Source organism: Cervus elaphus, chromosome 11, assembly GCF_910594005.1.
Source record: "Cervus elaphus chromosome 11, mCerEla1.1, whole genome shotgun sequence".
NCBI classification, from domain to species: Eukaryota; Metazoa; Chordata; class Mammalia; order Artiodactyla; family Cervidae; genus Cervus; species Cervus elaphus.
The window spans coordinates 8,039,060-8,051,471 of NC_057825.1; the positions used below are offsets into that span (position 1 = coordinate 8,039,060).

At 58.6% G+C, this 12,412-nt stretch overlaps 1 protein-coding gene and 1 long non-coding RNA gene across 21 annotated transcripts in view; one reads left to right on the top strand and one right to left on the bottom strand.

Moving 5' to 3' along the window:
- Window positions 1-378: 378 nt before the first annotated feature.
- Window positions 379-12,412, bottom strand: part of DNM1 (dynamin 1) — a 44,206-nt gene continuing 32,172 nt past the window's right edge. For 4 of the 20 annotated variants that reach the window (XM_043916745.1, XM_043916740.1, XM_043916744.1 and 1 more), the window contains 7 exons: window positions 8,960-9,069; window positions 7,932-8,043; window positions 7,467-7,478; window positions 6,905-7,075; window positions 5,328-5,569; window positions 4,741-4,956; window positions 379-1,646 (listed from right to left, as the gene is read on the bottom strand). In XM_043916745.1, the coding sequence (XP_043772680.1) occupies window positions 1,574-1,646; window positions 4,741-4,956; window positions 5,328-5,569; window positions 6,905-7,075; window positions 7,467-7,478; window positions 7,932-8,043; window positions 8,960-9,069 (936 nt within the window). In that variant the 3' untranslated portion in view covers window positions 379-1,573. Of the gene's footprint in view, window positions 1,647-2,564; window positions 2,602-4,740; window positions 4,957-5,327; window positions 5,570-6,904; window positions 7,076-7,466; window positions 7,479-7,931; window positions 8,044-8,959; window positions 9,070-12,412 lie in introns of all 20 variants that reach the window. The other 16 variants (XM_043916749.1, XM_043916748.1, XM_043916743.1 and 13 more) reach the window with 14 other exon arrangements.
- LOC122702852 lies at window positions 1,581-12,050 on the top strand. Its single transcript, XR_006343353.1, has 3 exons — window positions 1,581-1,711; window positions 9,613-9,619; window positions 12,025-12,050. It is a non-coding gene; the product is annotated as an uncharacterized LOC122702852 (long non-coding RNA).

A 12,412-nucleotide genomic window follows, 5' to 3' on the forward strand; every position in this document is an offset into this window, starting at 1 on the left:
GGGGCCGTCCTGCCTTAATAGCGGAGTGACTCAGAAGCTGGATCTGATCTCAGGGAGGGAAAGCAGAGTGCCACAGCACCAAGTGCTGACTTCCAGCTCAAGTGTTTTCCATTCCATCACCCTGTCCCTCCACAGTGCCTGGCCGGCTGGCGCCTCTCCTCCCGGGCCCCCTGGTGGCCAGAGCAGGGTTCGCAGGATCAGCTGACTCCAGGTGCTTTCCCAGTAGGCCTCAGAAAGGATGGGGCTTTCCCCGCCCCCCAACATCTTAAAGCATTGTATCAATAGCTGGGCCCTTCCCCATCCCTCACCGCAATGTTTAAACCTTTACCTCCCCCCAAGCGCCACAGCAGCGAACACAAGGCCGCAGAGGACACGCTGTTCCCCATTGTCCAGAAATGGGTTTTATTCTCAGCCGAGAGACAGCAAGACTGGTAGCGGTCAGAGAACCATATAGGTGCCAGCACAGCACCCCCACGCCCGAGGAGGGGGTTGGGACAGGAGGAAGGCAGAGGGGGGCTGGCTGTCCACAGGCCGGGCATGACACTGGGGCTCATTGGAGGTGGGACGCTTTGGAGGGGGATGTCAGGGTGACAGTGTTCCCTTGTAGTTGGGCTACAAGATTCCTCAAGGACAGCACGGTGATTGATTCCCAACACCAGAGGCGAGGCTTGGCCATAGCTATGTTTGTATATATATATATGAGTATTTATAGATATTTATAGAACGGGGCAGGAGCAAGACCACAGAGGGGCACGAAGTTTCACCAACGTCACGCCTGGATGTGTCAGCTCACCACTACAACAGACTAAGTCACAGGTGGAGGGGAGGCTCTGGGGGCTGGGTAGCCACTGTCAAGTCACAGAACAGCCGTCCGGGCAGGCTTGGAAAGGGAGGTCTCCGAGGAATAGGAGGGATCTGATTAGAGGTCGAAGGGGGGCCTGGGGCTCTCAGGACGGGATGGACTTGCCTGACCCGATCGGCTGGCAGTTGGAGAGAAAGCAAAGAGAGAATGGGAGAGAGAAAAGCAGGAGAGAGCTGGTAAGGCAAAGGCAGCCAAGTCCGGAGGTGGCGGGGGGAGACGAGGGCATGGGCAAGGGTTCTAGAAGAGAGGAGAGAGACGAGAAAGGGAAGGTGGAAGGGAAAAAACTGGAGATGGGCAGGGGCCAGAGCTTCACGGGGGCCTGGAGTAAAGCTGGGGGCAGCCCCCACCCCACCACTCACGCTGTTCTCTCACACACCAACCAGGCAGTGCACCCACAGCTCCAGACACGTGCTTGGCCCCCTCTGACATCCCTCTTCTCTGGCCTCCCTCCCCATGTCTTTCAACCCACTGGCCTGGGGCCATCCCTAGCCTCAGGGGGTGTGGGGCCGTGAGCCCCATGCAACAGCCCCCAGACCTGATGGAGAAAGACAGGAAAAAAAAGAACACTGTTCGAACCAGGAGGCTAAAGCTAACAGCATGGCTGGAGGGAGCACTAGAGGCCCTTCTGGGTGGGCGGAAAGCCCGTGAGTCCCCCGAAGGGACCCTGGGGAGGCAGGGAGGGCAGGCGGCCGGATGCCAGTGGCCACAGGCTTATAAGTCTAACAGGGGAGCCTCAGCTGGTCGGGGGACCGCAGGTCGTGTAGGTGAGGCTGGGCCCTTCCTGCTGGGGAAAAGCAGAAGAGCAAGAGTCAGCGCAGGTGCAGAGCGGCAGGCGGGTTCACTGGGTGAGTTGGCAGAACTCGGAGAAGCCAACTTGCCCAGGTCCGCAGACACTGTCACCCCTTTGGCCAAAAAGGGTAGGTCACCCTCTAGGAGCAACAGGTCCAGGTTGGGGGGAGCCTGCGTGCTACCTAGCGTGCTCCACCTGGGGCCGAGGAGGATGCTGGAGTGATGAGACTACGGAGGCCGGGGAAGGGGCTGTGAGACCTGCCTGGCCTGTGAAGTGTGCTCTGGGCTGATGGTGTGGATGGGACACCCAGGCCCTCCAAGAACATTTGACCATCAGAGCCTTCACCCCTAACTGCTGCTCAGCTGCTGGCACGCTTGAGGAGGTGGGACTTTGGACCTCCCCTGCCCTGAAACTCTTCGGGTCTGAAGAGCTCCCAAGCAGAGAGTCGGCTGCCCCCGTCCGGGCAGCAGGGCTCACTCAGGTTGGGGAAGGAGTGTGGCACCCCAGGGTGAGGTTCCAAGGCCTCTCTGCCACCTGAGTCCAGCCCTACACACCACCCTCGCCAAGCTCCCTGCTCCTGACACCGTGAACCATGAGCTCTGCGCTCTTCCTGACAGCTCCAGAGGGCACCCCGGGGGGCTGCCAGCTTGGGTGTTGAGCCTGACCCAGGACCTCCCCAGGCTCTTGCCAAGGAGCTCGTGGGCCGCGCTGAGTCCCGAGGCTCGCTGAGAAGGGAGGTGAGAGAGCCAGCTGGCAGCGAGAACAGGAAGAGGAAAGAGTAAGTCTGGAGCTACGGAAGGGAGAGGGAGGGGGTCCTGCCTCTGAGGTCCCAGGTGCACCCTGCAGTGCGGAGCTGGTGCGGCAGGGGGCAGACACACCGTTCATGCAGCAGGCGGAGAGGCCTGTACCTACCGTGGCTGACGCTCCTCAGGGGTCACTGATAGTGATTCTGAAAGACAGCACGAAATCAACATGGCAGTTCACACGCACGGACGGGGCGGGGCCTGGGGTTGGGGGACACGCACACGCACACGCCCGGGCGTGCACACACAGGCGGTGAGGCCCCATGGCCCCGCATGCACACGCTGACACACATGCCCACAAACAACACGCATACACCGCCCCCCCAACCCCACCCAGGCCCAGCAACCTTGCTGGCCAGTGGCACGTGCAGCGTGGATCTGGGGCATGCAGCCACTGGGCACACTGAAGCACACGCAGCGCTGCGGTCACAACACAGAAGCTTGCTCGCCTGCCCGCACACAGGAGGCAATTGGCACCAGCTCCCTGCACACTTGTGCCTGGCGTGCTCAGAGGGCCACCTGCATGGCTCCAGAGGGGACAGGCCTCGCTTTCTTAGGGTCCCGCTCTCACATCTCCACCCAAGAACCTTATGTGGCTCCCTACTGCCCATGGCATTGAGTCCCAACAAGACAACCTCTTCAGTGGACTTTGAAGTTTCTCCAACCTGCTCCACCCCACCCAGGGCAATCTTTCTCGATTCTTCCTCATTCTATCTGCACCCTGCTCTGGCCAGCAGCTCTTAATGCATTCCACACTAAACCTTTGCCCACCTGCTGCTCCTTACCCCAAAGCACTCCTGGCTCTTCACCACCTGAACCTTATCTCAATCAACTCTGGGATCTCACTGAAGTCAAGCTGCCTGAAGCTCCCCAGACTGCTCTCTCCCTGAGGCCATGACTTCCCATGTGTCAGTCAGACCAGAGTTGTAGCAGGTACCAAATATTACAGCTCTCATGTCACACCTCAGCACAGGCTTGGGCATCTCAAATACCCTTAGAGATCTGAACTCAGGTTGGAAGTTGGCAGAGAGTTTCTATGGCCACTTTTGCAGTTAATGTGGTATCTCTATCTATAGTCACTGTCTCCCCTGATCCCGACTCCAACCCTGGGAAGGCAGAATGTTAAATATCATTTTGTAGAAGGGAAACTGAGACCCTGGAAGGGAAAGCAACTTGCCTGAAGGCCTACTCCAGTCCAGTGTCCCTGAACACCACCATGCTGCCTGCTTTAACCCCTCCACCTTGGCCATCAGGTCATCACAGAGCAAGCCCCATCTCTGCTTCATTTTAGATTCATGGATGTTAGATCCATGGCCCTCCCCTCCAGCCATCTGGAAACATAAATGGATGCTATTGGTCTGATGTGTGCTTCCTCAGAGAACAAGGCCAGTGGAAACAGGGCAGACTGAGTTAGACATCAGAGTGACCTTCCTTGAAAGAAGATCATGGGTCAAGTAGGCAAAGGCAAGGGATGACACAGAATCCTTTTCCCTGGAAATTTCTGGGAATCGGCAGCCTTTACCCAACTTCTGCCCTCACACCCACCACCTTGGTCCAGGCTGGGTGGGGCCAGAAGCAAGGAGAAGGAAGAAAATCATCAGGCTCTCCCATGGCTCCCAGACCCCTTTCCCAGCTGCTCCATGCCCTACCACATGCCTGGGTGCCATTCTTACACTCTCACACCTGTGTGCACGCCCACACACACATATCACACACCTTGCTGGTCACACAGTCACAACCTGGCCTCTTTTCCTGTGGGACAGAGGCCGGACAACCTTGAGGACAGGTCCAAAGGTTCAGGACTGGGGAAGTGGGGGCACCAGGGTAGCCCTGAGTGTTAAGTGAACAAAATCTACCCATCCAGAGAGGATTTGGGTTCAGATCCTCAGACCTGAGGTAGGCTCCCTAGGGGCTGGGAGACAGCAGTAGAGGATGGAATGGAGATCGAAGGAGAGCGGCTAGAAAGGAAAGAAGGGATGCAGTGTGGGAGAGAGAGTGAAAAAGGAGGGAAGCGCCATGCAAGTGCTGGAAAGAAGAGGGCAGGTGGGATGAGCCCCACCGCCCCCTTCCCAGAAACGACCACCTGCGGGACTCAGCGCTCCCTGGGGGCAGGCTCCGCCAGTCCTCGGCAACACCCCCAGTGGCTCTGGCACCCACGGTCCGAGTGACTTGGACAGAGAGGCCCGGCTCTGGAGACCCAGGCCGATGCTCCAGGATCCGGCCCCACCTCCCTCCCGGCCACGCCCGCCCGGCGATCTCTGCCATCGCTTTCAGCCCCTACTCACCTGGGGACCCCGGGCGGGGCGCGGTTGGGGCGCGAGGGCACCTGGGGGGGAGGACCGAAGGGGTCAGGGGAAGCCCCCGGCCTGGAGGGCACGGGGGGCGCTCCCCCCAGGGCGGACCCAGCAGGCGGAGGCCCAGGAGCAGGGCCCCGCGACCCGGGCCGGGCTGGGGGCACGGCAGGGGCTCGGCGCTGCGGCGTGGGGCTGGACGTGGGTGACCTGCGGGCGACAGAAACAGAAGGACAAGCAGGGAAGAGATGAGCTGCTCCGCCCCACACCAAGGCCCCGCCCCCAGCCTGGTGCCGATCACGCCCATGCGCGCAAGCCCCGCCCCTCTAGGCCCTGGGTTCCCTCGGGTGTTTAAGCCCGCCCCCCGCCAGAGGCTCTAACTTCCCTGCTCCACCCTGCCCGGCAGCCAGCACTCCACGGCAAGCCCCGCCCCGCGACAAGCCCCGCCCTCTCTAAGCCCCGCCCCTCGCTCCAGGTGGGAGCCACCCCGGCGACGCGGGCGCGCCACTGCCCGGTCCCGGCCCTCCTCCCGCGGGCCCCGGGCTGGGGGGCTTTGGGGCCGTGGGAGCCGGCCCTGGTACCTGCGTCCGGTCGGTACGCTCTGCACCTGCAGCCAGGAGTCGTCCACAGGCGGGGGCATGGGCGTGCTGACAGTGGTCGTGTTGATGTCGCCGATGATGCTGAGCGCCTCTTTCAGTGCGTGGTACATGCGCAGCATCTCGTCGCGCCGCTGCGCCTGCTCGGCCGACTCCTCCATCAGTGTGTTCTGGTCCCCGCACGAATACAGGTTGGCCAGCAGCTCCGAGAAGATGAATTCCTTGGTCTGCGAGTGGGCAAAGAGAGGAGAGGCTTGGACTCCGAGGCCTGTACCAACCAATTTGCCCTCCCCTCCCCGGCCCTTCTAGGAATCGGAGCTCGGGTATGGGACTCTGCCACTGCCTAAACTTAGAGATCTCCCTTGCTTCCCCTCCTCCCCCACTTGCCCTTTTTCTCAGATGATCCAGAGAACAAAAGTGAACTGTTCAGGTCATAGATCTAGGAGGAACACCCAGGGGCTATTAATATCAGGCAACAGGACTGATTACTCAGCTTTATTCAGCCTCAGTTTCCACATCTGTAAAATGAGGTGAATGAGTACTAAGTTGCTTCAGTCGTATCTGACTCTTGGCGACCCCATGGACTGTAGCCCACCAGGTTCTTCTGTCCATGGGATTCTCCCGGCAAGAATACTGGAGTGGATGGACACGCCCTCCTCCAGGGGGAAGCAAACCTGCGTCTCTTATGTCTCCTACATTGGCAGGCAGGTTCTTTACCACTAACGCCACCTGGGAAGCTCAAAATGGGTAGTTACACCCTTTCCAAAGACTTGTATGTCTTTGGAAATACATACCAAAGGAACGTATTTTGGCATGTACAAAATAAGGACCAAAATAAGGAAGATGACAGTTTAAAATGTTCCGAGCCCTTGAGTACCAGGTGTGAATGTGTGCCAGGACTGGGTGAAATACAAGTCTGTGTCTAGGAGGTGGGTTAATGTTCTTAAAAATCCCTCAATGTTACCTGGTCCAGGCTCTGGAATATTTGTGGAGAGAATATCTGTGGAGGTTTTTTATGCCATTGGCTTGTGTCTCATTTATTTGTTATTTAAATATACGTTGAGCATCTATTACATGCTAGGCACTGTGTTGTTATGCACTTTATACTGACTTACTTCTCAATTCTATTACTATCCATATTTTACAAATGAGGAAACAGAGGCTCAGAGAGGGTAGTTGTTTGCTTAGAATCACCCAGGGAATTTGTGGCAAACCCAGGATTTCAACACAGTTCTAATTCCCCTAGGGCCATGCTTTTTCATTAAGCTACAAGTGGAAGTGGTTCTGGGGGGTATGTATTTCAAAACATGGTCTGGGAGTTCTCAAAAGATGCAGATTCTGAGCCCTTCCTGGAAAAATTTAAGCATGTCTGGAACAATTTGGTTGTGTGAATCTACAGAGTAATATGTGAAGCTCACACGACGTTTCTATTGGACAGCTCTGGCTTGGACCCCTACCTCCCTCCCCAGATTCAGTCCCACGTGGCTGGCCTGTGCCTACCCAAGGCCAAGCTGGCCACCCTTTCCCTGGTCCTACTGCCCCCCACTTGGTGGTGAACCCACGTTGTTGATCATGAGATGCATTATCGTCTTGGGCATGAGGTCCCGGACAGTCTTGTTGACGATGGCCATGTATGAATCCACCAAGTTCCGGATGGTCTCCACCTGCCGCTCCAGCTGTGGGTCCATGGAGTGCATGAAGCTGTCTGAGCCGTTCTCCTCCGTCTCACTGGCCTGCCGTTGAGAACAGAGGGCATCAGGGTGGCTGGGCCCTCAAAGCCAGGTTTGAGGCATCCCCAGGGTCCCAGCCCCTTCAAGGATGGCTAGAATGCTAGAGCACAGAGAGAAGCAGCTGGCCTATATACAAAGACACCGGCTCCCCCATAGCTCTGGGTTTCTAGGCCCGAGTGCCCACCCTAGTGCCTCTCAGGACCCCATACTCTCATTCAGCCTCATCTTGGCTCTGACTCTAGTACCTAGAATTTACCTTACTTTTCCAGTCCGTAAATTAGGAAAAGGATATGAAAGGGACATCTCCAAGGTATCTTCCAGATTCTAAAGACCTGACCAGATCTGGCCCTAGGCTAGAGATGCCTGGCAGAGGGTGAGGGAGGGGCACACTCACTTTCTCTTTGTCCTGGGAGGCCCATACCAAAGCCACAGAGGTCACCACACCAGCATTGCCACCACCGCCACCGCCACCAGTGAGTGTAGCCGAAGCAGATAGAGGAAAGAGGAGGGACTGAGTAAGCAATCTGGGCACTGCACCCAAGTCGAAGGCAACTCTCGACTTTGTCACAGTGAAAGAGGGGAAAAAGGCGAGGGCAGTCACAAGAAACAACCATCATATGAAAGGGATACAGGAAATGCCATCTGCAGCAGAGAAAGGTCATGTAAAATGGCATTGGAGAAGGATGGGAGGAAGGCTTAACTCTGATCCCACCCCGGGGCAGGTAGGGGGAGGATCTCTGCTATTTCTGAGCCCAATATCTCGAAAATATGGCATGACTTGACATCACTGAGGGTGGCTCCCCCACAGGACCCCTTATTTTAAGCAGCTTGCCCCTCCCTTACCTCCCCTGCCACTCACCCCAACACGCTCAGGGTACACGCCAGCCCTTAGAAAGGAGGCCTTCCAGCTATCCACCTCCTCCTGTGTCTCGCAGGCCAGCTCCAGCTGCCGATAATCCTTGTAGACATTCCTGCAAGGTGGGGCTGGTGGTGAGGGGAGACAGGGCAAAGCCCCTTCACCTTGGTAGTTAAGGGCACACGTGGACAGGGGTCATCATGCCTGCAGGGCCAGTCCTGGCTTTCTTATTTCCCAGCTGCGGCAAGTCCCTTCCTCTCTCCCAGCCTCAGTTTTCTCATCTGGGAGATGGGTTAATAATAACAATTCCTGGGACTTCCCTGGTGGTCCAGTGGCTAAGACTCCATGCTCCCCATACAAGGGGCCCAAGTTCAATCCCTGGTCAGGAAACTAGATCCCACAGCCCGCAACTAGAGAACTTGCATGCCACAAGATCGGAGATCCTGTGTGCTGCAACTAAGACCCAGCACAGCCAAGTAAATTAATAAAAATTTTAAAATAGGAACAATTCCTGCCTTTTAGGGTCATTGTGAGAATGAGTGACATGAGCAGTGAAATGAGCAGTAAAATAGTCTATTAGAAAGGGACTGAGCCCTCATCAAAGGGGCACCCATGACAGTGTAGTCTCTGGTTTAGATCTCAAGCCCCACTTCCCCCTCCCTGGCTTTCCCCTCTTGGCAGCTGTATTGAATCCACATCTCTGAGTGGGAGAAAGCCATTAGAGTCAGCCCTGGGTTGGGAAGGGAGAGGCCTGGTCCTGCCAGTATCTTACCCAGGGCAGTTACTAACCAAGTGCTTGCAGAAGGGGAGGAAGGAGGGAAGGAGAGACAGGCGGGGAGAGGGAGGGAGGTCAGGTGGGAAGGAGAAAGGAAATGGGGGCGGGGAGCACAGGCCAGGGAGGAGATCTTGACAAGAGTCTAGCACAGAGTAGAAACTCAACAAATGTTTGTCAAACGAATGACTTGCTGGGGGGCTTGGGGCAGGTGCCTCTCCCTTCTGGATCTGTGGGCCCCGTGGGGGCAGGTGGGCACCTCTGTTCTGTGTTGAAGAGGGCAAAGATGTGCTTGCTGGACATGAAGCCCTTCTCCACGTCCCGCAACTTCAGGTTATCCACGGAGAGCATGTACTTCTTCTCTTTCTCCTGAGGGAGAGCAAGGAGTGATGGTGAGTTTGGTGCTGTTCTCTGCCCCCCGTCACTCCATAAGGATGCTCTGCGCTGGGGTGAGGGGTTGGGGTGGGCACCTGGGACTAGGCACCACCAGCCCCCTAGAACTGCGCAGGCACTATCTGGTGAGAGCCTGGCCCCAGAGCCCTGGGCCTGCTGGACACCTTGGCTCAAGCCCTTCCCACCACCTCCGCATCCGTGCCAGAGCTCAAGAGCCCGGGGTGGCGAGGCTGAGCTTGGCTCCCACATCCCGCCCCAAGCAAGCCCTGGATACAAGCCAGGCCAGCCCCAGCCAGGGACCCCCACACTCGGCCTCTCTTGCCCCCGGCCTGGCCGATGGGGCCTGCATTGGATAAGCCTCTGACTTCATTTCCTGACTGGAGAGACAGGGAAGGGGGGGGGTGCCACCAGGGCCTGGCGTCTTCAAAGGGCGGGCTCAGCCCCCTCCCCACAGCCACCCATGTGTTAGCAATCAGACAGACACACAGCACAAGCCTAGAGGTGGTGAGTGTGTGCAAGGTGTGGGGTTGTGTTTGTGCAAATCCATGCCCGCCAGAGCACGTGCCCTCTCACCATTGTCCCTGTGCCCGTGTGTCCTTGTGTGTGCATGAGGGTGCCTGAGGAGGTGCCAGTCCGACCGTGTGGGTGAGCATGTTTGTACGAGTGCACAATTTTTTAGGTGTGCACGGCAATTATAAATATCTGTGTGTTTGCACGGATGTGCCTCTGGGACACGTACATATAGTTTACATAACGGGCTGAACCTGGTTTATCTGTATTGTCTGGGAGGAGCTATGCTTATCTGTGGGTGGCATGTGGGTGCCAGGCCTATGTGCACATGAGTCTGTAGGCTGCTCTGTCCTACAGACAGTGGGGAGGAGCTCGGGGGTCTTCAGAGGAGGTACCCAGGGATGGGGCTCTGGGAGGAGAGGAAGGGTGTCTGCTGCCTGTACCCCTTAGCCCACTGGAGACTCCACCAGGCCCATGCCCTCGGGTGGGGCCAGGTGTCGGTGTGGGTTTGGAGGACTCCGGGCCTCGCCCAGGATCTTGGGCGGCAGGGTCGGGGTGGGGGTGGGTGGCAGGGCTGGGTTTAGGAGGACCCTGCTCCCCATGGCCCTGGTGTCATCCTACCCACCTCCCTCTGCCCACCCCCATCCACCACCCACCCGCCGGGCCCATCCAGCCACATAAAGCCCTCTTTATGCCAGGCGGGTGGCCGGGAGCCCCAGAGGGCGGCTGGGGGAGGAGAGGAGGAAGTCACACACACGGCCAGGGAACATCTGGAAGCATTCGAGGGAGGCCCCGCCGCCACCCGCCCTGGGGTTGGACCCAGTGAGGAGCAGCCTCCTCCTTCCCGCAGGCCGGCCCCCTCCCCAGGCCCCTCCTTCCCAGCCACAGCTCCCGCTCGCCCCTGCCACGTCAAAGGAGGCAGAAGGGGAGTCGGAGCAGAGAGGGGACCCCGGGCTGGTTGGGCTGGGCTGGGGGGCCTTGCATCTCCGGGACACGGGGCCGAACTCACACCCGACGGACAGACACTGCTGCCTGGATGGATCGTGGGACCCCTCCACTCCGTCTACCCAGTGTTTAGACTATCTGTTCAGGACTCCCAAATTGTACAGTAGTCTGCACATTGGTTAGGCTGGGCTGGGTTAGACCCTCGGCGCCGCCGCTGGAGACCTGGACCGACCCCCGCCCGCCATCCCACAGCCGGAGCCTGGAGCCGGGACAGGGGGCTTGGGGGGCACAGGGTGGAGGCTGGGAGGAGGCACCGAGGGCGGTGGGGGTGGGGGGTGCCAGGCTGCTGCGGGATGGGGTGGGGGTGCTGATGGGTGGTGGAGGGAGACTGAGAAGATGGGGGGTCAGTGAGGGCTGGGCTGTGGGTGACCGACTGTCTGCCCAGAGGGCCACCCAAGTCCCGAAGAGCAGATGGCTGGTGGCTGGGTGGAGAAGGGGGACAGATCAGCCTCCCCCCCATGTCCGGACCACCTCCGTGACCCCAGCGGTTTTAGTGCAAAAAAACAAAAAAAATCCACTCACATCCAACACACACAGGCACCCTCACCTCAGCACCAACACCCACCCCCACTCAGAAACATACATTCCCGCATTCAATTTTTAAATCGCACATCCAATGTCCCAGGCACACACACAAGTGCGCACACACACACAAGCTCACACAGACACACACTCACACCCACGCACAATGGAACTCTGGTCCTCTCCCATCCTTACATCCCCAGTACATACAATACATATTCTCAAGCGTGCCACACGCACGTCCTTGCTCCTGGAGCCCATTCGCCACACATACACACCGGTGCTTACACACTGAGCACGGACACACATGGTCTGCCCCCAAACACACACGCAGACCCTCACATACCAAACACGCCCTGACGCTTATAACCCAAACACTCTCCTGTCAAACACCCACTCGCCACGTCCACCCGGCCCCCACCTCCCAGCACTCTCTGCCCACCCCACTCCCACCCCCACAGACAGTGCCAGCATCACACATGACTCAACTCAGATGTACACACAAAGCTCCCAAAAGACACCCCCATGTACACACGCACAAGGCCGGGGGGCCCCTCTCAGATATATACTTCTTCCTCCCCCACAGTGTAGCCAGTCGCTGGCCCTCAGCCCAGCTCACAGTGTCCCCCGGCCCTGTGTAAGGAACCGCAGCACAGGGGCACCAGGAGTTGTGGGGGCCAGCAGTCGGCACCCCCCCATCCACCGCACGTCTAGGGAGCCTCCCTGGGCGGCAGAGCAGGAAGCGACCCCCACCCCCCGCGTGCCCCGCCACCTCACACTCCATCCCTTCAAGGGGCCCCGGGCTCTGGGAGAGGCCAGGGTTGGGGTAATGAGGTCCAGATGGCTTGGCGCCCCCGCCAGTGACGACAGAGGGGGCCCGCCCAAAGTGGGGAGGGGGGCCCTGCCGGGACAACTCAGAGGGGGGCAGGGATCACCAAGGGGGGCTTGGAGACCAAAACCGCAGGCCACCACCCCAAGCTCTGCTTCCCGCTGTCCTTCAATGGCCCCCTCAGGAAGAAGAGGGTCCCTTCCCCCACTCCTTGGCCAGCTGGAGTTCATTACCACAAGCCCCCCCTCGCCCCCCCCAACTCCATCCCAGCCTTCCCTGCTCTCTCTGGTCACCTCTGGAATCCAGATGTGGAAGCCAAATAGACTGGTTCTTAAAGGAGACCAACAGCCGGGGAGGGAAGTGGCAGGGGGGTCTATGCCTGGTGGGCAGGGAGAGGTTTGGTGTGGCGCCTCTGTGGGCCCCATTGGTCTTGGACCCTCTGGCTGGAGGTAC